Source organism: Triturus cristatus, chromosome 2_1, assembly GCF_964204655.1.
Source record: "Triturus cristatus chromosome 2_1, aTriCri1.1, whole genome shotgun sequence".
Classification (NCBI taxonomy): domain Eukaryota; kingdom Metazoa; phylum Chordata; class Amphibia; order Caudata; family Salamandridae; genus Triturus; species Triturus cristatus.
In genome coordinates, this window is record NC_140581.1 from 202,088,482 (window position 1) to 202,113,817 (window position 25,336).

At 42.0% G+C, this 25,336-nt stretch overlaps 1 protein-coding gene across 5 annotated transcripts in view; it reads left to right on the forward strand.

Annotated features, from left to right (window-relative positions):
* Nucleotides 1–25,336, forward strand: part of DCC (DCC netrin 1 receptor) — a 1,201,728-nt gene that overhangs the window by 1,040,673 nt on the left and 135,719 nt on the right. For all 5 annotated transcript variants that reach the window (XM_085629855.1, XM_085629864.1, XM_085629892.1 and 2 more), the window contains exons 14-16: nucleotides 13,232–13,342; nucleotides 22,660–22,854; nucleotides 24,953–25,048. In XM_085629855.1, coding sequence (XP_085485981.1) covers nucleotides 13,232–13,342; nucleotides 22,660–22,854; nucleotides 24,953–25,048 — 402 coding nt within the window. The remainder of the gene's footprint in view (nucleotides 1–13,231; nucleotides 13,343–22,659; nucleotides 22,855–24,952; nucleotides 25,049–25,336) is intronic.

A 25,336-nucleotide genomic window follows, 5' to 3' on the forward strand; every position in this document is an offset into this window, starting at 1 on the left:
GGAACAGTCCAGCCCGAACTGCCAAGCCAGGTCTTCCCTGGACCGGAAACAAGCATCCTGGGACCGGTTTCGGGTTTTCGCCCCTCTTCAGCCAGGATAGCTTGATTCCAGTGGCACAGTGAGCCCAGGACCCACGTCTGGGCATACCTGGCGCACTTAAGGCGAGAAAGCAAAAGACACACAATTGATGGACGGAATGCAGAGCAAATCAAAACATTTACCCCCAGTCAGGAGATCTGGGTTAAATCCATCATTCTTTTGCTCACCATGCCACCCCAGTTTAGACCTGGCCATATGCAAATAAGTCTTGACCCTGTGCCTCATGGGAACAGTCCAGCTCGAACTGCCAAGTCAGGTCCTCCCTGGACCGGAAAGAAGCATTCTAGGACCGGTTTCGGGGTTTCACCCCTCTTCAGCCAGGATAGCTTGATTCCAGTGGCACAGTGAGCCCAGGACCCACGTCTGGGCATACCTAGCGCACTTAGGGCGAGAAAGCAAAAGACACACAATTGATGGACGGAATACAGAACAAATCAAAACATTCACCCCAGTCCAGAGATCTGGGTTAAATCCATCATTCTTTTGCTCACCATGCCTCCCCAGTTTAGGCCTGGCCATATGCAAATCAGTCTTGACCCTGTGACTCATGGGAACAGTCCAGCCCGAACAGCCAAGCCAGGTCCTCCCTGGACCAGAAACAAGCATCCTAGGACCGGTTTCGGGATTTTACTCCTCTTCAGCCAGGATAGCTTGATTCCAGTGGCACAGTGAGCCCAGGACCCACTTCTGGGCATACCTGGTGCACTTAGGGCGAGAAAGCAAACGACACACAATTGATGGACGGTCCTAGGATGCTTGTTTCCAGTCCAGGGACAACCTGACTTGGCAGTTCGGGCTGGACTGTTCCCATGAGACACAGGGTCAAGACTGATTTGCATATGGTTGGTTCAAACTGGAATGGCATGGTGAACAAAAAAACGATGGATTTAGGCCCAGATCTCTGTACTGGAGTGAATGTATGACAATGTTCTGCATTCTGTCCATCAACTGTTGTTTTTGCATTTAGTAATTTGATGGCATTATTTGCGTTGGGAAATCAGAGTCGTGGGCTGATGCCTGGAAATAGAAATAACATAGGTTACTAGTAAACAAGGACAACATTATAGCATGACTCACCTAAAGAATGCACTAACCCAACAGCCCCACAAAAATTCAGCCCACATAATTTTACATCTAGTCCTGGTAATTCTTGACCTCTGTGAGGCCACTGAATGTGACCGATTCTTGCTCAGTTGTCCATTTGTATTTCCGATTTTGCACTGTGATTGGTAATAAATAAATAAAATGAATAGCAATTTTGTTTAAAATCAATACAACCAACAATAGTTTGAAATCAGTAGAATATTATTTTGGACATTGCCAACAATTATTCAAAGATAAACAAACGTTACAACCAAACCAATGACTTCAAGTTCTTAAACCCTCGATCTAGTTATCCTCAGGGCAACAGGCAACACGTATATTAAACAAATCAGCATTTAATGTGGGTTGAAAAAAATATTTTTCTGACATCTTAGTCCCCATCCAGAGACAGAAACCTGAGGCCATTCAGTCCACGGTGTCCAGACTTGAAAGCGAGTCGCTGGTTTGTCATTTTCCATGGTACTTTAAGTAATTATGTGCTTCATTTCTAGTGTGGCATTTTTAAATGGTGTGAACAGAGCTATTTCATGATATGAGCAACATTATCAAAGTAACAGAGAACGCTAATGTTCGCGAGGGCCGATCCGTTGAAGCGGAGTCATTTACAGAATTACGAACTTGTTGCTTTTTCTGAACCATGTCATGACCGTGGCAAGGATTATGGCCTTGCAGAACTGAAGCCAGAATAAAGCATGTTTTCCAAAGGTTATCTACTGTTACATTTGATGCCTGAGTCTATAATGACCAACAAAAGGTGTGAAACCCTAGTGCCTTCCACAAAATTACAAGAATTATTGCTTCTAAAGCAAAAGAAAAACTATATAAGCATATTTGGATACACAGCACAAAGGATCCAGTGCAAAAAGAGACCTGCAGAAAATTGTGGTAGCAAATCGTGTACCAAATGTTTGCAACTTGTCTCTGATTAGGTCTATCCTAGGCAGTGCATGCACTCTCTCTCAAGACATGCTGTAATCACTCTATGGGTACCAGCCCCACTCATAGGATTCCCATTTGCAGGCTCGATTGTCAATTTCCTATTCTTTCTCCATATTTGTTTATGGCATGCATTTGTCATGCCTCTTCCTATGTTTACTCCTGTTTACTCCTCCCCAAGAGCATGGACTAAGTACTAGATAAATTCACTAGTCACCATTATAGCATCCGTTTGAAAAACTACTGCTTTTTTTGTTTGGGAAGCAATTCACACAATGATCTGTGCTGTTTCTGCTCCCTTCTCAAAACTGTTTTTTTCCTGAGGTCACATCGAGGTCCGTTTCATGAATTATTGTTTTAAATGTCGTGTCAATGCGCATGCTACGCACACCCTCCCAAATTGTAAGTAATTCTCTAAGCCGTGAGGTAGAAATTGTACATTTACTTTACAACATAGTTCAACATTTGGGGACAGCGCACCGGGTTTGATAATTTGCCACAGCAGGTGAAAATGGGGCAGTGAGAAGGGCGGAAGGGAGCCATGTCTGCGTGCACTCAGTGTCAGACCACCCAGCGCATGCTGAGGCACTGACCAGCTACAGAGGCAGACAAACCATGCTTAATGAGTGGACATCCTGACATGTCCTGCTTCTCTCTAAAGTCTTGAACTGCGGAATAGAGAGCTGGTTCGGTAGGTTGAGACATAAATGAAAAATCCTGCCCTTTTTATATGCTATCCATGTTCACTGCATTGTAAAGAAAATGAATTGTCTCGTATCTTCATGTAAAAATACTCATTTATTACAGTGCACAGTTTGCATAGTGCAATATGATTAACATAATTACTTCCAGGGCTTGAATGTTCTGCTGGCACATGGCCCAAAGGTGCTTTACTCCTACAGCCTCTCACTTGTTCACAAGGTGTTAACCACTTTACTGAGCCCCCTGGGAGGGTAACATCATTACAGCAGTGCAACACACAGGGTTGTGTGTGATTCTTCTCTGTTGGGCGATTTCCTAGGTCCAATAGGTGATGTTCGTTAGATTCCTTTGTTAAGACAGTATATTTATTTATAGCCAGCCTGTCTCTTCACATCTACAGTGCTGGTAAAAAAATATTTTCAATGGCCTGCTTCAGATTTCAACCAGCCAGTAGGAGGCTGGGCCTTGCCAAAGTCGCTTGTGTTTCTTGCGTTCTAAGCTAAAGGGGAGTGGTATGACATCTTTCTCAACAAGTTCCTGCCTCAGATCTGATGGTCATGTTCTGTCAGAGAGACGGGGATGCACCTGGACAATTCCTACATCATACACAATTCAGCTTCTGCACAGTACAATGCAGTTAACCCTTTCTGGCCACTGACAACAGCCGAGTTGAAATGCGTTACATAAAATGTAAACATTCTATTTAAAACCACTTTCTTTCTTGTCTCAGGGGAATGAAATAAGGGCAATTTTTTTCCGTTCCTGTTAGGGTCCACCACTATTGTTGTATATCACATATACCATATGTCGCAATGGTGCCTGGCCACATAAGCCTTCCACCATTCCATACCTACCTCAAGCACAACAGACCCATCACTGCTCTCTCATCAACCTTGTTCTATTAAGCATTGAACAAACATCAGAAGAAAAAGTGTCCTGCTTGGTCAACATTTGATTACATTTTCTCTTTGAAAAGCCTAGTGGATCTGCAACACGGCATCCTACATCACTGAATGCTTCGATTCTCATCTTCGCACCTACATTTCAGAACTATCATTGAATAGTGATCAATCCAAATCCTCTCTTGAAGCTGTTTACGCCTACTTTAGCCACAGACCTCAATACAATACTCAAATCCACTCAATCTTGCAAGTACGCCATCTGACCCTTTCAGATTTCAAGCCTTAACCTCCAATGTAGTACTATCTGACCTTCCTAATAAACCTCATAATGCTTACAAAACTGCTGACGCATTACCTTAGCACTACTCTTATTCAAGAAACCTACAGTACACCTCACCTTCAATCTACAGCCCTGTGTCTCTACTTTCCTTCTTCTGTGAAAAGTTGAATTCTTTGTTTTCAATTGCATGATTCTCTACCTCTGTGCTGAGAAACCTGCTGAACCCTTTCCTGCTTGGTTTCTGTGCCCTCTGCTCTACTGAATCAGTGCTCACACATGAATCTATCATCACCTCCACCCATCCTCATATTCCTGGATCTACATGCTGTTTTTGATAACGCTGACTACCCTAGCTTACTTGGCACCCTAATGAACTTTGGAGTTAGAGGTTCTGCACTCAAGTGGTTCTCCTCCTACATTTGTAACTGGCCTTTCCTAGTGTACCGGCAATCCATCAGATTTCCTCCCACCCCACTTCTGGTTAGTGTCCCCTAAGGCTATCCTTAAACACAAATATTTAACTCTTTCCCAACTTTCTCACCCCTTTTTGCAATCTCGGATATCAGGCTGTCTTGCTGTCATTTGTCACTAGATGGCCTTATGCTCCCTCATACTGAACTCTGCTAAAACAGATGTTCTATATTTTCCCTCCTTCTCCAGAAGAACTTAACATTGCAATCACTATTGAATTCCCAATAAACACTCTCACGTTTGCCACGTTAGCTGGATTTCTAGACATACATTTTAATTCCTTCATGCAGATGGAATCTTTCAATGCAAGATATAAAATCCTGCACATTTGTGGAATCCATTCCAACATCCCCTTCTGCAGAGGAAACAGCGATTAACTCTCAATCTGGACTATTTCAAAAGAGACTTAAAAGATCTTTCTTGTAAAATCTTTGATCCTCTCTACAATATAGTAAACTCTCTGGAGTACTATTCAGTCAAACCAGAAACACACCTACTTCATCCTTTTGACATAAAGCCAGTTGGGTTTCTGTTATGAATGGGGCCCTCTATGAACTGTTAAGATTGGGCTTCAAAGCCATGCATTGATCTGCCTATGTATCCCACTAACCCCTTTCATCTGGTAATTCCGCTCCCCCTACTCATCCCTTCCTCACAATGCATGTTTTCTCTCTATAATGTCTGCTCACACATGCTACCTTCCTGTACCTCCTCGCACTGTGCACTGGTCCACCTCTCGCCTCCCCGGGTGTCTCTCCAACTTATGTCTCTCTCTCTCTCTCTCTCTCTTTCGCTCTCTCTCATACACCCCTCTCTCTCTCTTACACCTCTATTGTGCTCTCTCATGCACTCTTCCCACCTCATGCATATTGGTCCACTTCGTTCTTCAACCACAGTTTCTTTACCATGCCTCTTCAACATTTCCATCGCTCAAACCCACACTCTCCTCCTTTTCTTGGGGTGTCTTCGGCATACACAGGCCCTTCCTCTATATGCATTTGTGGCCTGCTCTCCCCTTTCTCTCTTTTTTACACACTCTCTCTGCTCCTCTGTATGGAGTTCATTCACCACTTCGTGCACAAACTACCTATCCCTCTTAATCTTCCTTTCTATCCGTTCTGTGCAGCTCTTACCCCTATCTGTTCACGAAGCCATATAATTCCACTACACAAATACCCTACACACCACACAATTCCACCCCACACAATTCCACAAACTAACAATTCCAATTCCAATCCAGTCTCAATAATTCCACTTGAACCACATACATCCATTACACTACAAACCAAAACATGTGGGTAAAAGACATTGTCATTTACAACGTCAATAGCTCTAACTCTCGGAAATGCGAGACCTATTGCATTGCAAACGTGGTTTTTTTTATATCACCAATGTGATATGCACTAATAATTTGCATCCCCAAATGTTTAATCTTGAAATCTCCAGTCACAGAAGGTCACAGAATGATCATATAATGAATATTAATAAGGCAATTTGCGACCCCATGTGATTGGCTACTATCAGAGGAATGGTAGTCTGCAAGGAATAGCAGACCACTATTGCATTGGCATTCCCAAATGGGAAACTTTTTTTTAAGCAACCCTTCTTATTTGGGAACATCTGGGGGTGGGGTGTTCAGGCTACGGTCCACTGCCAGTTCTCTTCAAGATCACATGAGAAAAGTTCCAAAGAGTTTTCGGTCTAAATGGGAAGGGTGCCCTTTGCCAATGGTTTACCACCTAATATGAGAAGTCAGTATCTCATTGCTTTTCGAAGTTAGGTGAGAACACTCCTTTTATGCCCTTTCCCAATTGTGATTCTGAATTAGTTAGTAAATCCATTTTGTGGTTCGGTAAGGCATTTCAAAGTCACAAAATGAGTTTAATAGACAGGAAAAGCAATTTTACAGTCTAAAATCCAATGATTTTGGGATGCGCAAGATGTGTATCCACAAAATAACATTGTTCTTCATGCCTGTTGCTAAGTTTTTCCAATCGCTAAAACCAATTCATCTTGATAATTTATATTAGACAGGGCATGCAGAGAAACTGAGCCAAAATCTGTACACGTTTAACCAAAATATTAAAAATCACAGCTCCTTTTGGGATTTCCCAGAGGTTTTATTTAGATCAGCGATTGATTTGCAAATAACTTTATTGGTGTAAATTTAAAAACAAGCAGCAGAATGTCTGTGTTTCTGAGTACTAAGGTTGTATTCTTTTTCCATTACCCTGCTCATCATATCTCTTTATCTCACTCTTGAAGATTTGTTTACATTCCTGATTTCTCCTTTTGTCATTGTTTTCTTTCTCTTCTTCTTTCATTCACTCTGTTCTGCTCTTCTCTCTTGCTATGGGTCCAAGTCTGAACATGAAATATAAGTCCTGATGCCCAAAACTAACTGTTGGGGCTGACCACTGGCTACCACGGGCACATGGTATGCACTACTTTGAATGAAGATGTGTTAATGCCCATTATCTCTTCCTTGCCACCCTCTATGTCATGAAAGTAGGAGGGTGGTTAATTTGTAGACATTTCCATTCTAAGTGCTACCAATCAGAGCTGGAAATCTCATACATTCTGTAAAGCTTTTTGGGGTTATGCGTGTGTTCCATATTTGGAGTAGCAAATCTGTCCTGCTTCAGAAAGTCAACTATCCTAGGCCCTGTCACTGACTACTGGGTATCTGTTGTGCACCAGCCCAAGCATTTATTTAAGGTTCTTACTTTTATCAAGCTTGGGCAGGGCTCGTGGAGCTGCACTCCGCGAAATTCTGCATAGTTGCCTAAAACTCTGTGGAATTCCGTAGAAAAATGGATTGGAATGATGTAACGCATTTCTTGTGTGGGTGGTGCGTGAAGGAACAGATAAGGGAGATTGGGCTAGTGACAGCCCTGGATCAGAAATACCTAAATGAGCCAAAGGATGTGTCTAGAATTAGGAAATACTTAAACGAGTTATAGGGTGGGCCTAATATCTCCTTCAGCAATATTAAATTACAATAACTGAAGCCTCCTCTAAAATTAGCTCTATTTTAACCATGATATGATGCCTTTTTGCGAGAAAGTCATCCTTTTTGCCCTGATCACCCCCATTATTGACCGATACTGGTGGTACCTGACTCTGATTGTGCCCTGGGCTCTGCTAACCAGACCCAGGGCCAGTGCCTGTATAAAAGGTATAGGGTAATTAGATTTAATTACAATTGGTAAAACAACCTACATGTAAGCCCCTAGCTTATGGAAGGTGTTAGAATTGGGGGTCTCTAGTTGGCAGAGGTAGGTACCTTTGTTCTAATAGGGACCCTTGTTTCTAGTCAGGGTAAGGGGGATGCATACTTTGGACAACCCCTGCTCACCCCCTTGGTAGCTAGGCACAGGCAGACAGGCTTATCCCAAAGGCAGTGTGTAAAGTAGGTGTACCAGCACTCACAGTAACACAGTAAAACACCACAAATGGACACCACACCAGTTTAGAAAAATAAAATATCTTTATCTAAACTTAACAAGACCAAAACAATAAACAATCCAACATACACAGTTAAAATTATGACTTTCAAAAGGTTTCAAGAGCTTGTATCATAGAAAACTATGGATGTGTGACTTTTACACAAAGTACCTGAAGATGCGTCAAAATTCACAAAGCCTAACAGCCGCAGAGAAAGGAAGCATTGGAAAACACAGCGATGCGTCAGTTCTAACCCTGGGCGGTGAACTCCCCTCCGCTTGCAGAGTTTGCTGAGTTTCCCGCACTCCGCGTTACGTGGAGCTCGCGGAGTTCCAAAAAACTCCGCTTCGTGCATCAGAGCAGAGCTTTTTCCTCGCTCGCGTTCACCAACGTCAAGTTGGCGAGCGCGAGCGAGGAAAATCCACCTCTCGGTGAGATTGTTCCTCGTTCACGATCGCCAACATCAAGTTCGCGAGCGTGGAAATTAAACCTCCCGGCGAGATTTCTCAACTCAGGGGAGTCAGGTTTCTCATTGCGAGTGGTCACGTATGCTCGCGACCGCTCGTGTTGAGAAACTGCCCGTTCTACTCGAGCGGCAGAAAAGGTAAGCTTGCGCTGTGCATGGTGCTGTTTGCAATGATTGCACAGTGCAGACAAGCATCTGGCACTGTGCAATCACTGCGAGCGGCATTTTTCTACCATACTCTGCCTCTTGCAGAGCTCCATGTAGTGTCGTGGAGTTTTTTTGCACTTCGCGTGTTGCAACTCCGCAAACTCTGCCCAGGGTTAGTCAGTTCCTGAGTCCTTGGGGAGGCGAGGCAACAGTTCTGCTGCACATTGTAGAAGTGATGCGTCGAATCCGGACTGTAGGGGAAGTGAGGCGTCGTAATCTAAGACAGTTCTGGTCTTCGGGTGATTCGTGGAAAACTTGGTGCAAAGGTACGACGCGTGACACACCGGAGGTGATGCGTCGCTTTGCGAGGCTTTGCGCCGTCTGGCATCGGTGCTGGGGGCTGCGTGGCGAGACTTGGCGTCACCTGGCGAGACTCGGCGAGGCTTTGCGTTGTCCGGCGCCGGTTCTGAGAGACTTTGCACAGCTTTGTGATGCTTTGCGCCGGTTCTTGCAGAGATTAGCTGCAAAACACACCTCTGAGGTCCTGTAATTAGAAGGAGGCACCTCAAGCAAGGGTAGGACTCACAGATGGCAGAGTCCAGCAGCACCAGCTGATTTGCAGGAAGTCTTTTGTGTCCCTGAGACTTCAGAACAGGAGGACAGCACACTTCAGGCCCTTGGAGATCGCCTTCAAGCAGGGGACACAGCACACAGCAAAGTCCTTCTCCTTTCCTCGGCAGAAACAGCAACCGATGGCCAACCCAAGACACACAGCAAGGGCAGTACTTCTCCTCAGTCTCTCCAGCTCTTCTCCTTGGCAAAGGTTCCTCTTGAATTCCAGGAATGATCTAAAGTCTGAGGTTTTGGGTCTGATACTTATTCCCCAAAAATGTCTTTTTTCTCTTTGACCAAGGGGCTCTGAGCCCAGTTCAAACCAGTTCTGGGGGCACTTTGCAACTGCACAACAACATCCATTGTCAGTGTGAGCCTTGGCTCCAGACACACTGCAGGGGAGCCAGCATTGTGGAAGGCAGGCACAGCCCTATTCAGGTACAGGTGCTTCTCCTCCCACCACTCCAAATGCAGATCAAGCCTATTCAGCCTAGTGCTGATTCATCCAGACTCCTGGAGCCACAGCACTTCCCCAGCTCCTGTCACTCCAAAGCCAGACAGTCAATCCACAACCAGGCAGAGGCACACAGGATGGATGAACAAGAAAATAGCCACTTTCTAAACAGTGGTATTTTCAAACACACACATTGAAAACCATCTTTACTAAAAGATGTGTTATTAAAGCCTGAGTTCAGGGATACTAAACTCTTTTTTAAATCTTATCTCTATGGGAAGATATGCTTGTAAAATGTTACGAAGCATTCCCCATTCTGTCCCATGGGGCAAGATAGCCTTTCAATAGTGCAAAACAAATTTGGCAGTATTTCACTATCAGGACATGTTACACACCCCAGTAGATGGCCTACCTTTCACATACACTGCACCCTTCCCAGGGGTGTACCTTGGGCCTACCATAGGGGTGCCCTATATGTAAGAAAAGGGAAGGTTAGGGCCTGGCAAGTGGGTGCACTTGCCAAGTCGACATGGCAGTTAATAAACTGTGCAATGGCATCGCGGTGACAGGTCTGAGGATCTTTTCTGGACTACTCATGTGGGTGGCACAATCCGTGCTACAGGCCCTCTAGTAGCATTTGATTTACCAGCCCTGGCACACTCAGTGCACTTTACTAGGGACCTACCGGTAAATCAAATATGCCAATCATGGATAACCAATCACAATAACAATTTACACAGAGAGCATATGCACTTTACCACTGATCAGCAGTGGTAAAGTGCCCAGGGTCCTATAGCCAACAAACACAGGTCAGGAAAAAATAAGAGGAAGAAGCAAAAAGTTTGCCGTTTCCAACAGAAGGTCATGTAGATTTAGAGTCCCAGCTTTGCAGGTTGCTTTTAAAATGACATTATATGCAATTTTGACTTTAGAATAAAAGGAACTTCCAAAGTCTTAAGCTACCTTATCTTTACATATAAGTCACCCCTAAGGTCTCCACTAGGTGCCCCGGGTGTAGGGTGCTTTGTGGCTATACGCAGGGACATTTGCAAAGATGTTTTATATGCCCTGGTGAGGCCAATTTCATTTTTGCCCATTATAGCACAATGGCTCCATAGACTAGCATTGGAATTATTTAATAAAATATAACTATTGATAGGCATAAGCTAAAAATATAATTCCAAGGCTTAGAATTATTGTTATAGTAAATCCTACAACTTGCCATGGTTAGATTCATTATAACTATCACAGTAAAAACTTATAGAAGTTTGCTTTTTTTGATAAACCAAAATCCAGCAGCCTCTCCTGATTGGCCAGCCTTTGACAGGCTTAGCCAAAGAGGATGGGCGTGGAGTAGGCAAACTTGTCTTCAACGTGGATTGACAGGATAGGACGCAGGCACCCCCCGCCAGACAGGAGCCCCAGTAATTAGCAGAGGGGCTGGAAGGGAAGTCTTAGTGAAACTTAGCCATGCCAGTTGGTTGGCTTGTCCCAATCTTAACCTCCAGGACAGAGTTTCTCCATTTTTGTTTTCAAAGGAATATTGCTTTCTGGTACAATAATAAGCCACACTTTAGAGGAAGCCTTCACACCTGAGGGTGTAACCCTGCAACTCATTGGTCAGGGGTTCCCCCCGGCTTGTCACTCAAAAACTCTGGATAAATATGGGAGAGGTGCTCTGCCACTCAGATCCCTGCCTGAAACTACAAGAAGAAGGACCGGTCTGCTGGAACCCTGGCCTGCACCAAGAGGATTGCACTCTCAATGACTGTACCTGCTGCACACTTTGGAACTACAGCCTTAAGAACTTTGTCTTGCTTTGAAAAGTGAAGGAGTCGATTCCTTGAAAAAACAGGTTAAAAGAGCCCGACCATTATCATCTCCAACAAGTAGAAAGCAGCTGACCACATTCAGCTGGATTTTAAATGATTCAGCCAAGTTCATTGTGAGAAACGTAGTCCCAACATCCCAAGCAGCAACTCAGAGCTTCTTGAACCTTGGCTTGGTGTTTTGGACTCTTGCGAATCCCAGAAGGACTCTCTGTAAGAAGATCCACAAGTTTGAGAAGGTTTGGAGATTTTTTGTCGAAAAGCTCCATAAGGTGACCGACCTGTTGTAGACAGTCAAACCAGCGACATTGAACCGCGACTCGGCTTGAGATTCAGGTTTTCCCCGCTAAAGCTCCTGGGCTTTTCGTTGTTGATGAAACTTCCAGGAGATGACCAAGGCATTGCTCTAAGCCAAGCTGTCGTCGTCTAACCCAAAGCCGGCCTGACGAGGAGCCTTGCTCGATGTTGAGAGAAAAAGCTCCACAAAAGTGATTAAGTCGGAAGGTAAAAACTTGACCGAGCTCTACCCTAAGTGTATCTGACTCATACTCCATCGTGGTCAGCCTGAAACTTTGACTTGGTCCCAGTCAAGTGCGACCAGATGTCCCAAAGTGACGCCTTTGGCTTTTAGGCACTACAAAGTGTCTTTAAAAATTCATATATCCTGCTCCCCACATTAGATTGTTTTTCATTTGGGTGTCATTTTAATCATACAAATATTTCCTATTTTTATAAATTGCTGTTGGATTTTTATTGTGTGTTTTGTTGTACTTATTTAATGTATTGGTGTTTTTAAATGCTTTACTCACCTATCTCCTAAGTTAACCAACTACCAAGGATTGAGCAAGGGTATCATTTCTTGAGACCTTGACTGGACCTTATATTGTGATTGTGGCCTTATTACTAGAAGTAGGTACCTACTTACCTCTACTAATCAACCACATTCCAACACTCTGAGTTTGACCTCTGGACGAGCTTTCTCCCAGTTGGAGCTATTAAAATCAATACCTCTGCTAGTTTGGTCAACATATATAGGTACAGGAAATATGCCTCCAATAAACGTCTTTGAAATTTTTATGATGTGCCAGGAAATTTAATCTAACTATGTAGGGGCATTTCATCTGTTAACCATTGATAGAGGGTATGTTATACAAGAATTCTTTTTTAGATGCAGTTGCACTGAATATGGGAGTGGAACTGTAATTATGAACTTAGAAATACATCAGCCAACATTTTCAGTAAAGTCACCAGTCCCAAAGGGAAGATCTGCTGATCGACTGAGCTGAAGCACGCCCATTTTGTATGCATTTGCATTCTTTTAAAATGGGGAGAAATGCAGAGGAGGGAGGAAGGAACTTCTGCTTTTGTATGGGAGGAGTCCCATTACTGCCCTCCCTCAAATGTGCTTCCAATTATTTAACAGGTAATTCATCTCAACCATCACATAAACTTAACATGAACCTTTTCTTCAAGAAATGCAAATTCCTCTAGAACAAGATCTGATACTGATGTAATACTTTCTTTAGCATTTAAACTTTGTATGTGCTCAACATTTTTTTTTTTTTTTGTAAATTGCTTCTGCATGTTACTTCACTGTGCGGTAATAACTCTTAGCGGATGATTTTATATTCTAATCATTTAGAAAATCAATAATGACTTGCATGGTTTTACAGTACGTTAGGTTTGCTCTATGGCTCCTTATTACTCTTTTAATTTTAAATCAGCCTTTCATTTATGATGTACACTCGATTTCCTGATCATTTTCTTACTTTCTTTTTTTAGGTCTTGAGAAAGGAAGTCAGTATAGTTTTCAAGTATCAGCCATGACAGCGAATGGGACTGGACCCTCCTCTGATTGGTTCACTACTGAAACGCCAGAGAATGATCTTGATGGTAAATGATTTTGTATTATTTGTCTTGCAGAGTAAACATGGTGTTCTTTGTGTAACGAGTGTTAGTAAGGTCCAGGGGTTTCTTAACATTATGTTCAAGCATGCAACTTGTCATTAGACATATTTTCGCTAACTGTAGCAGTGGCTGGCTGTAATTAAACTTTCTTTCATCTATATAAAAATATTTGGTTAAAAGCCTTAAAAATAGCATAAATATCTATAATGGTGCAGTAGTCAAAAGAGCCATTTTATTTACCGCTTCTGCGTTTTAACTCTTCCAGCAAATTTGAGAAAAAAATCAGAAGTGTGCTAATACTTTCTAAAAAATACTGAGTTTGAGTCACAAAACCTTTGCTGTGACATAGACTTGCTAGCTTGAGTACTCTGTTTTTACTATAGAAAACAAAAGGAAGCTAGGAGCACTACAAGAGTAAGTCACCCCTACTCATACCACAATATTTATGAATACAGTTCATGTTGTTGAAAACTATTTTCTCAATGCTGAATTTAGATTTCTCTCCTGATTAGGAATTTATTTAAAGAGCCGATTGTTTACAGCACATTTGAAGGCAGCTCAATGTTTTGCCCTTGTTTTACGGTTGAAATGGTATAACAAGTTATGTTACATCCAATATTTATGGATTTCTATTACAAAAAATTAAAAACTTTAATTTATGTTTAGGGTTTCCGTTTATTTTTTTGTTTTTGCAAATATTTTTCAGTTCATTGAAACCTTTACTTAGTGAGTGTTTTTTGTTCTGGAACTGACAGTGTACATATAAACCAAGTCCCATGAGAGGAGCATTATCCAAACATCTGTTATGGTCCTGCGGCCACATTACAGAATACGATGCGCTCTCTTTGCGTTGGGCGCACCTTTCAGAAGGTGTGCCCTTCGCAAACAAGGAGTGCACCATATTATATTGATTATGCTGCCCTCAGGCCCGCCGCAAAGTTGTGCTGTTATGGGGGCAGCACATTCAAGTGAAATACAGAGCTGCTTTGAAGCAGCCACGCCGTGATTCACTGTGCAGACAGCAACCTGCCTGCACTGTTAAGGGGGATTAGAGATCCCCTTCTTGGTGGTTGCCGTGAGTGTCTGTACCCAACTGCAAGGGAGTGTCAAAGGGGGATTCATATGACCCCATTTCCCCATCCAGATGACTGCAATCGGGGGGTGCACTCAGGCTATATGTGGGGGTAAATCAGTGCTTTGTTTTTGAACAGGACACTACCTATTGAAGTGTAAGTCTCAGTCCCTCCCATTCCTCCTTGCCCAGTAAGACCCATCAGCATACAGATGAGTACTTAGAATGCAGATGAGCCTCACCTTCCTGTGTTTGTGGCTATCTAGTGGGAATAAACAAAGTGTAGCTGTCACCCAGCCCAGACTTATATTGGAGACAGGTTGTAAGACACACAGAGCAGTAAGTAGAGAGAAATGTCCACTTACTAAAAGTGGTATTTCTAAAACAGTAATGTTAAATCCAACTTCACCAGTAAGGAGGATTTATCATTACCATTCCAAACACATTAAACATGTCAATGCCACTCCTATCTGATCAGGAATTATAGCTTAAAAGTGTAATAATGCATTCCAATACTGGCCTATGAGAGAGGTAGGCCTCACAGGAGTAACAAATTAAATAGGCTGTTTGTCACTACCAGGACATGTAAAACATACAAGTACATGTCCTACCTTCTACTTACATGGCACCCTGCCCTTTGGGTTACTTAGGGCCTACCTTAGGGGTGACATATATGTAATAAAAGGGGAGTTTAAGGCTTGGCAAATAGTTTTAAATGAAAGTCGGAAGTGGCAGTAAATGGCACACACAGGCACTGCAGTCGCAGGCCTGAGACAGGTTTGAAAGGCTACTTCTGTGGGTGTCACAATCAATGCTGCAGCCCACTAGAAGCATGTGAAGTACAGGCCCTGGGTTTATGTTACACCATTTTATAAGGGACCTACAGGTACAACAAATATGCCAGTCAGGTATACACTGATCCCATCATTATTAGGGAAGAATCACATGCACTTTAGCACTGTTTAGTAGTGGTAAAGCGCTCATAGTCCTATGGTCAACAAAAAGAATCAGAAAAATGTGGAAGGAAAAGGCAAAAAGTCCCAGGGGAAGACCACCATTAGGATGCCAGGGCTAAAAGTGCCCCACACCCAAGGTTCCTTTGCCCCAATGTCCGGAAGGTATACACAAAACACCAAAGGAGATACATTAGGTGTTTTTCACTGTCAGAGCATGTAAAATCTAAACACCCTACTGTGCACCCTCCCCTATGACCTTTAGTTCCTATATTGGGGTTGTCTTAAAAGCATTGAAAAGGAAGGTTTAAGACTGGCATAAAGGTTTATTTTGTCAGGTCAAAATGGCGCTTTGCAACTGTGCTACAGTCTGCAGTGGCAGGCCTGAATGGTGTTAAAGGCTACTTTAGTTGATGGCACAATGAGTGCTGTAGCCCTCTAGTTGCATTTAATTTACAATCCCTTGGTTCATGCAGTACCATATACTAGGGACTTACAAGTAAATGGAATGTACAAATCAGGTGATGGCCAATGTTAACTTGTGTTCATGGTCAAGCACTTTACCACTGGTTAGGTGGGGAAAAGTGCATACAGTCCTAAAAGCCAAGAAATATGGGTTCAGCAAAGGAAGGTAAAGGAAGACCACATTATGGGATGACCCTGTAAAAAAAACCATGTCCAACATACATATGCAAAATGTTCAGCTCATTCTTGGTACTAACTCAGCAAGACACTTACATTATTTATTCTCATAAGTCTATCGCTTTCTACATTTTTAATTGTTGCACTTACAGTACTGCTCTTTGAGTAAGATTTCTACTTGGCCAACATTAATAATGTGTGAGCAAAAGACACTTGAAGCAGATCTTCGGCTTCAATCTGTGGAGACCCTGCAGAAAAGGCTAGGTCCAACATATATATGGAAAATATTCAGCTCCTTCTTGATATTACCTTGGCAAGACACTTACAATCATTATTATCATAACTCTATCGCTCTCTAAATTGTTAATTCTTGCACTTTACAGAACCACCCTTTGAGTAAGTGATCTACTTAGCCTACCTTTACAATATTTCAGCAAAGGACACTTAAAGCAAGTCTTTGGCTTGAATCTGTGGAGCCACCCTATGAATGGTGTTTTAGGAGATCAGCTAAAACACACATAACTTTCCACCCACTAGCTGGTAGCAAGCATATATTTGGTGCTCCCTGGCACCATCCTCAGAATAAGTTTTGGGTCTGGGAAAGAACAGAAAAGGATCAAACCCTGCTTGCTGCGGCATGAGGGGAGTCCTGCAGGATAAGACCTTCTTCTTGTACCCAGGACAAAGCAGTGGACTCCAACGGTCAGTGAGCTGAGTTCCCGTGTGGTTAGAGGGGCATAACAAGCTGAAAAAACACTTTTTTCCCTGAGGACCAGTTGCCCCGGTTCAACTGGACCTGCTGTGAACCTTGTCCTGACCCCGAAAAAGTATTGGCAGGATCATGGCCTAAAATTCCTAAAAGTGCTTCACCACAAGTCTGGGAGCCATGGGTGAAGAACTGAGGTAAACGAATCACCCCTGCAAAATTGATGACTTAGAACAGCTTTGGACTTCCAGGCTTCCAGAGGACCAGGACTAACCACCAGGGACAATCCAGCAAACATGTGACCTCCCTGAGCAGAAGAAACAGGTTTATCCTGCTTGGAGCTTCTCTGCACCAGGAAATCTGTTTTCAGTAGGACACTGGCAAGAAGGTATCCGGCCTCATGGAGCCCTGTTCGAATACCGAAATTGGAACTGAGCTAAAAGCACCAAAAGTATCCAGCCTATATAGCAACTTCTGTGGATGTTTCCCATTCTGAGCTTTTCTCGCTAAAACCAACAAATTCAGGCAGGACTTGCTCAACACCTATCTGACTTGGGTGAGACCGTCATTGATACAGCCTGCTGCCTTATCCCACTGAGTTATTTTGATTTCCATTTTGCAGACTAAGTCAGAAGGTAAAATGCTTGACCAGGTGGTCCCTCTTGATGTATCTGACCTTGGGTTCCATCATTAAAATGTACTCTATTTGTCTAGTCTAGTGAGGTATTTATATTATGTGGTGTTTTGACTTTATTACTGTATTGATAGTGCATAAATATTTTACACATTGCCTTAAGTCAGGCCTGTTTGCTCTGTGTCATAGCTACCAGGGGTTGAGCTCTGGTTTATTTAGTGACTTTTGTGTTCGAACTGACAAATCCGTGTTATTTATTCCTTGAGGTGGCTTTGTTGCATTAGATAAAGTAGGTTGTTTTTCAAGACCATCACTTGGTCAATTATTATATGTTCTCATTAGCAAAGAATTAAAGTATGTTGGTTGTTATGCCTGCTACGTTCTGGCACATGGCTTATTTTTGCTACTGGGAACTCACCCTTTATGTATACTGATGGGCAGTCACGTTGTCTTATTCCTTCCTTTCAGAGCTTGTCCAAAGAATGTCCTGTCACATTTAAAGAAAGCAACAAATGATCTTTCAGACTCAAACGCATTGAGACACTTCAAACCGGTATTGAATAGCATCCTAAAACAGCCTAAAATGGAAGATACTATTTCTGATCATTTTAAGAATCAGTTCTAGCATCCGTAATGTGGAGTCGGGAGTTTGTAGGCCTCTCTCTGCCTCCGTAATGTGGAGTCGGGAGTTTGTAGGCCTCTCTCTGCCTCCGTAATGTGGAGTCGGGAGTTTGTAGGCCTCTCTCTGCCTCTGTACTACTTGTCTGACCAACGCAAATTGTTTCCTCTCCTTAATTATGTGTCAGAATGAGAAGCACGTACAGTATCCACCAGAACCCGGTATTGGTGAAGCGCAAACTAATCACCCGTAAGCGTCTCAAGGCGCTGGAGATACACTGCACACAAAGGCAACATATTTGTGCTGCATTAAAGCAGGGCTTTCTTTGTAGAAATAAAAAAGTACAGGTGACCAAAGTCTCTGCTGCCAATTTCCGGGTTGTCGAATGCTGTCCAGTCTTGATTGTCCTTATTCTCTTTTCTTCCACCACCCTAGTCTTTCTTTCCTCTTTATTCCACTCTTACAGTTTAATTTTCTTACCTTTGTGTCACTACACTATCTTCGCCTCCTTATTTCTACCTTTTCTGCCTTACTCTCTCTTGCTCTGGATCTGTTGATGAAAAATAAGTCCGGGTCCACCAAAATGAGTGCTACACTGCCTGCAACTAGGTGCAAAAACCAAGCATTGCTTGCAGGCCAATGCTTCATATAGTCGTTCAGCATAAAATGAATGTTGGTAGAAGATGACTCACAACTATGATGTAATACAACTTAATTAATCAAAATATATGAATCTAACAGCAGCAGGATCAATCAAAAATGCATTACATGTATTTGCCAGAGCCTGCCTGAAATTGTAACATGCAGGCTTGAAGTGAAATTGACATAGTCATCCACTTCTGCTGCGGTGTTTCATCTGCTCTTCTATAAAAGCAGCCAGACATCAAACATGTGCTATTTTTACCCAGATTGCTAACTGGTCTCTTGGCAGGCTCCCCCCAGTGATGTGTTGCTTCCCTTCACCATATGTCCCTTGCACTACGCGCTGCAGGGGGGGGGGCGAGACTTGCAGCTCCACAGTGCTGTGCACTCTTCCTGCTCCCGGTGGAGATTTCTTTTAATTAGTGTGTTTTGTTGCAGTGATTAGAAATCCAAACACTGTTGCTGATTCAAGTCTCCCTAGATAGCTTGCTTGCTTTTGCTGACAGCTGAGAAGTTTTCAAATGTTGATTATGGGCTCCCGGAATTTGCAAATGGAAAAGAACAGGGAGCTCGGCTTGACTTCCAAGAGGTTGGCAAGCTTGAATGAATATGCACAAGAAGCAATGATTTATGATGCAAAAGTACCATCAGGGCTACGGGGATCAGATAAGATTTTGCCTTATTTTAGTTAAATTAGTTTACATTGCTTAGCCCTTAGGACATACCATGTACTACTCATGCTTTTATCATGTACTACTCCTATGAGCAAATGTGTATGTACTCAACATGAGTCTGTATGAACTCAGTGGAATACTAGAGAATTTATTACAAGCAGCGCCTTTTCCAGGTCCTACATGACAGTATATTGTGCATTATATATATAGAACTATAGATAAGTAAGAGTGCATTAAGGCAGTGTTTTTTTCTTGCGGTAGGCAACAAGAGTTGAGCTCTATGTGTCTACAATGTTAATCAGAACCCTGAGATTGAAAATATCATCATAATTCACTTTTTACTTATCTATACTTTTTATTTTATGTACGCCCCCCAAAAATCATCTCCCCCTGCTGTCAATTATTACAGAGAGGCATAGGAGTAATGGGGAGACATACATAGCATGGTCTCCCCTCCCTGTCCCGAAATGAAAAAAATACCCGGCCTCTTGCCCACACCCCAATCACTCTCTGGCTGTGCCTAAGCTTCCCTCTCCTCCAGATCATGGGTGACAGCAGTGATCATAATACATAAAATGCACCATTCCTCCACCTTGGGGCGAATATCTATGTACAAAGTTGATTTCCCCTAGCTTGGCCTTAGAAACATGTGGGCTTATACAAAATGCATCCCAGGTAGATCCTGGGTACAGCTAATCCCGACCACGAGAACGGTGGAAGAACTACAATCATTTGGTAGGCCTTTTCAAGAAGTAGAGGGGCTACTAAACACATGCATATTTTCCTAGAGCCAGGTTGTGTAATCCCTCTCCAGGTTGGGGCCTGGAGGGGTGAAAACTGCATATTTCACACTTTAATAAAGATGTAGGTGGTATCTCTGACAATACTTTTGTCAATTCTTGCAGTCAGTGAAGACTACCTTTGCATTTGTTCAGCTGCAACTACAACCACTGCTCAAAAGAAGGCTGGCTATGTTGTGTTTACTCTATTTTCAGAAGTAAGAGCCAGATTGTTATATGATGGCATTGAGAGACCATAATTGCATTATAAAAATCTTGGCTGTGACACAGATATGGCTCACTTAATTCCGATACCAATATCTGGTCAGCTAAACATACATCCCTCATATGATAACTGTGTTTTCTGAACTTTTCTTGTCTGATTGTTGTTTACTCTCTTGATGATATATGTATGTCAATAATTATCACAATATTTACCAATGCAGACTTTCTCAACTGTGGTCAACCTGACTTCCAATAAAATAGCTGCATTACTCTATTGGGAAAGTCTTAATATTTTTTAGTTTGTAATAATCCTGTTATTGTTCAACATTTCAGCTTTTTAAATAACATTACAAAGTTGAACTTTATTAAATGGTGGTGGCCCATAAGCACCACCACAATGAGCAAATCGATACGTCACCACCAGCAATCGGGGAGACAGGGCCTAATTTTCATTGGGACATTATGATGCAAACTTAGTCCCACCCCTTCTACTGCCAGTTCAAAGTGCTTTTTTGAGCTGTCAGTTTAGGAGCCTGGACTGTAACATTTCTGAGCTAGTATTGCAAGGCAGCACCGAGTTTGCTAAAAGACCTTCCTTTCACTGCTGTTCTCTGTAGTGTAATATATGGGAGGGGGCATCAGTGGGTACTCTTAAGACCCTTCAGGCTGTCGCGAGTCCAATGGCACTTTGTCTACCATATTCATGTCAAACAGTGTGATACATCATTATCAACAGAGATATAGTATTTTGGTCAGGGCATTCTAAATACCATAGGCCTTTACTTTTATTAAGAATTGATAAGTAACACACGCATGTCTAAACACTCTTATTTGCCATTGAATGTGTTAGATAGATGCAATCCTCATCATACCAATGAATTTCATATCGCTCTAGGAATACCTGTGTCTTATACTATAAGTTGATTAAAGCAGGTGATTGGAAGCAGCAGCACACGTGTTGAGGCCGAAACGCGTCATGGTGGTTCGTGTTGCACTTTCTAATTAAAACTCTTCATGCACTGAATGATTTGGGTCCTGTTTCGTCCTTCCGGAGGATGTGGTAGCAGAGGCGAAGTTCTATTCATATATATATATATATATATATATATATATATATATATATATATATATATATATATGTGTGTGTGTGTGTGTGTGTGTGTGTGTGTGTGTGTGTGTGTGTGTGTGTGTGTGTGTGTGTGTGTGTGTGTGTGTGTGTGTGTGTGTGTGTGTGTGTGTGTGTGTGTGTGTGTGTGTGTGTGTGTGTGTGTGTGTGTGTGTGTGTGTGTGTGTGTGTGTGTGTGTGTGTGTGTGTGTGTGTGTGTGTGTGTGTGTGTGTGTGTGTGTGTGGCTGGTTCTAACTTTTCTTGTGAGAATACTTCACTTTCCTTTGCTAATTTCTGAAGGGGGTTGTATCAATGTTGCTCTTGCCTGCTATCATTTTTAAATTTCTGCTTCCTGTATTGTGAGTTCCTTCAGCAGAGTAACATATCAGCCCGTCTCCTTCTGCTCTCAAAGAGACAAGCTTATGTGGCTCTCTTTGGAAGGAGCTCATAATATGGTGGCCGCACTGCAACAGGGAATAAACTCCAACAGAAAATATGCAATCAATTGAATATAGTCTTTAGAAGATGTTATTATCGTTTCTTACTAAAGCCCAGGAATACTGTGTATCAACGTACGGAGAAAGTCAATCAACAGGTAATTCATATACACTCAAATATTGTGCTGAGTTTCATAAACATTGTGATGCCTTATGGTTTCACAGACTCCCCCCATGTGTCAGATAGTCCATAATAATACTTTAAAAAAAGTTTGTCATTCAGGAGAAATAAGGCATTTCCTGCCAAAAACTACAATTGAAATGTGCCACCTTTGCTTACTCTTTCTACAAACCATAGGAAAAATAACTCTAACACAAGACTTCATTTGATTAAATACTCAGGATAAAACTCTTTGTCATTGCTAAAGGTGTAGAAGTGTGGCTACATAACTCTGTATCTTTTTTTTTTTAAACTGTGATTAAATTATTCTAAAATAAATACTTCAATTAAGTCTTCCTGACCAGCACAAAGACCTCAAGTACTGCTCAACAGTGTCATAAAATAAAGGAATCGGGTTTTAGTGGTAGCGAAGCCTTATTCCTATCAATACTCTCTCTTTCAATATTAACAGAAATATTTCAGTGCAGGGTGATTCTGACGTTCCTGAAATGCTTGCATGGCCATGAAGATTTGCAACGAGGGAAGTTCTATAAAGACATGCATACTGAAATGATAGAAGCAAATGCCACATATTGGAGGAATAAATACATCTACTATGATTCTTCCTAATTGTTTTCCTCTTTGAATTTCAGAATCTCAGGTTCCTGATCAGCCGAGCTCTCTTCATGTCCGGCCATTGACTACCGGCATAGTTATGAGTTGGACTCCACCACTAAACCCCAACATTGTTGTAAGAGGATACATTATTGGCTATGGTGTTGGCAGCCCTTATGCAGAGACAGTGAGAGTGGACAGCAAGCAGAGATATTATTCCATTGAAAATTTGGGTAAGTAAATTTATGCGCAGTGCAACTCACTCTATTGTGTTTTAGCTAGCACGTATTCTTAAGCGTCAACATGAAATTAATTAAGCAGTCATGGGTGCCTATGTCTATACAAGGAGCGTAATTGATTGATGTAAGAATATGCATGGTAGTCCACCACAAGTAACAAAATTCTTAACCCGTTAGGTTTCAATAATTTAAACTTGAGCTCGACCCCTGGTAGCTATGGCACAGATAAAACAGGCTTGACTTAGAGAAACTGTTGTAGGAAGTGCCCATCTTTTGAGTCATGTACCTCCAGATTTCTGCCCTGTCTGTTTGGTGGCTGTCAAACTCTGTGTACTTTACCCCTCTGAACCAGTAATACAGGGCCTGTGCTTTGCTGCTAACCTGGTTGAATTGGTATACTTGTAACTGGCAATTACTGCTGCAGTACACGGATGACATTTAACTATCATAACTATGGTTCAATATTTACACCATATACAATGGATGTACTGAAAGTTGTATAATGTCTATTATACCATATTTTAGGGATAAGAGCACATGCACTGGAGCCTGATTAGAAGTGTCCCACAGGGACAGGGTACAGAGTTAGGATTTAGGAGCATCAGCTCACAAAAAACACGGGGGATGATCTACTCTAAAAGGGCACTGTATCGCAATTCAATATAATATATCATTACCATTCCAGGAGCCCACTTGTCAATGTTGTGAGCTGATAACTCGATTTATACAAAATCAGGTTTGTATGTTAGTAAAATGTTGAAATGGAAAGTGATGTCCATAAAAACATGGTAGTTACTCCATATTTGTGCCTTTTAGTATCAAGATTTTGGGTCAATGTCCTCTTTTTTGTCTGTTTCCCTGTTCTCTCACATATCTATTTATTTCCGTGCTACAGTGTTCAAAATATATTTTCTCTAGCGGCACTGTTCTTGGTAGCTTCTGATTGTATCTGCTCCTCCCACTCTAGGATGATAGGGATGCTTCTAATTCTCTGCTCACCCCAGCATAGCTCCCATATTTATAAAACTGAAATAAATTGGAGTAAATTAAATGAAAAGAACAGCCTTTTGCTGTTTATTAAATCGTGGCAAATTGTAAGTCTTGAATTCTGACCCAGTTGAATAATGACATTTGATAGGTAAATGGAAGACCCCCGGAGAAGTCTCATGCAGCACATTAGAGGCTTTGTGGTGAAGGAATTGCAATATGGAAATAAAAGAAATATGACATAGAATGTACAGAGAAGAGGAATTCCGAAGGACTTAAACATGAAATCAGTAGCAATAACATTAAGACATTGTGAGGATAGACCCTAGGTTTTATTCACAAGTAAAGTGTATTTAGGTAGATGTGACTTAGGTGGTAAGAACTACATTAAATTAGTAGTTGATCCACCCCACTAAATTCATGGTTTGCCCACCCCAAGTAGAAATGGAGGAACAACAGCGTTTGCTCTGGTGGATCCTCAGCTGTGTCCATCATTGCAGACTGTTGATCAGTCCACTACTAGGCCAGCAGGTCATAGGGCCTGTTGTAATGAATTATAAGTAGATTTCTCCACGTGGGACAGATAAGCAAAGGGAATTTAATTAAGGGTCCCAATGCACTTGGAGAAACATCCCTATGCATCAGGGGCATTGATTGGTTGGTTTTAAAAAACAAAGGCTTGCTTTGGCAGTTAGCTGGACCAAAACAACATTGCCCTCTCTGCACTTCCCTGTGCCTACACTGCACATCACTGCAAGCTTAGAGATACCAACAGACTCTTATTAGTGTAGGTGGTCCTCTGCCAGGAGATCGAGGTCATAGCCTCCACCTAACTGGCAGGCTTGTGTGAGCTTGCCAAAGACTAGATGAGGCCCGTAATACTGAGTTGCCAAGTCAAATACACACTTACTCGCTATAAAGTAGAGTGTGAATCAGTCACTATGTAGTTTTTAGGAAAATGGAAAGTGGTTTGAATTATATAATGATAATTAATAGAACTGTGTATCAAAGTGACTTATCTTCATTGAAAAATATTTTCATGACTCCTGTATGCAACAGTGAACTATCAAGATAATATGTGTTTTGCCTTCTCATTTTTCTGCAGAGCCAAGTTCCCATTATGTAATTTCCTTGAAAGCCTTCAACAATGCAGGGGAGGGAGTTCCACTATATGAAAGCGCAACCACAAGATCCATGACAGGTGCGTTGAAACTAGTAAATTAATTTTTCTCAATCTCGATTCCCTTGTGGAAAAAGTCGAAACCATTCAATTTTTGTACAAATGCAAATGACATCTACAACCCTGTTGGAAGAAGATGTAGACCAGATAGAATTAAATCAGTTTACGTTATTTATTATCATTTATGTTTAAATTGAGTGATGTTGAGATATACAGTGTGCTATTTTTGCGGTGGTGTTTCCTATTAGTGCCGGGTCAGAATCTTTTAATGACCATGTTTAAAGTACCTACCTTATTGGAAACAGAACC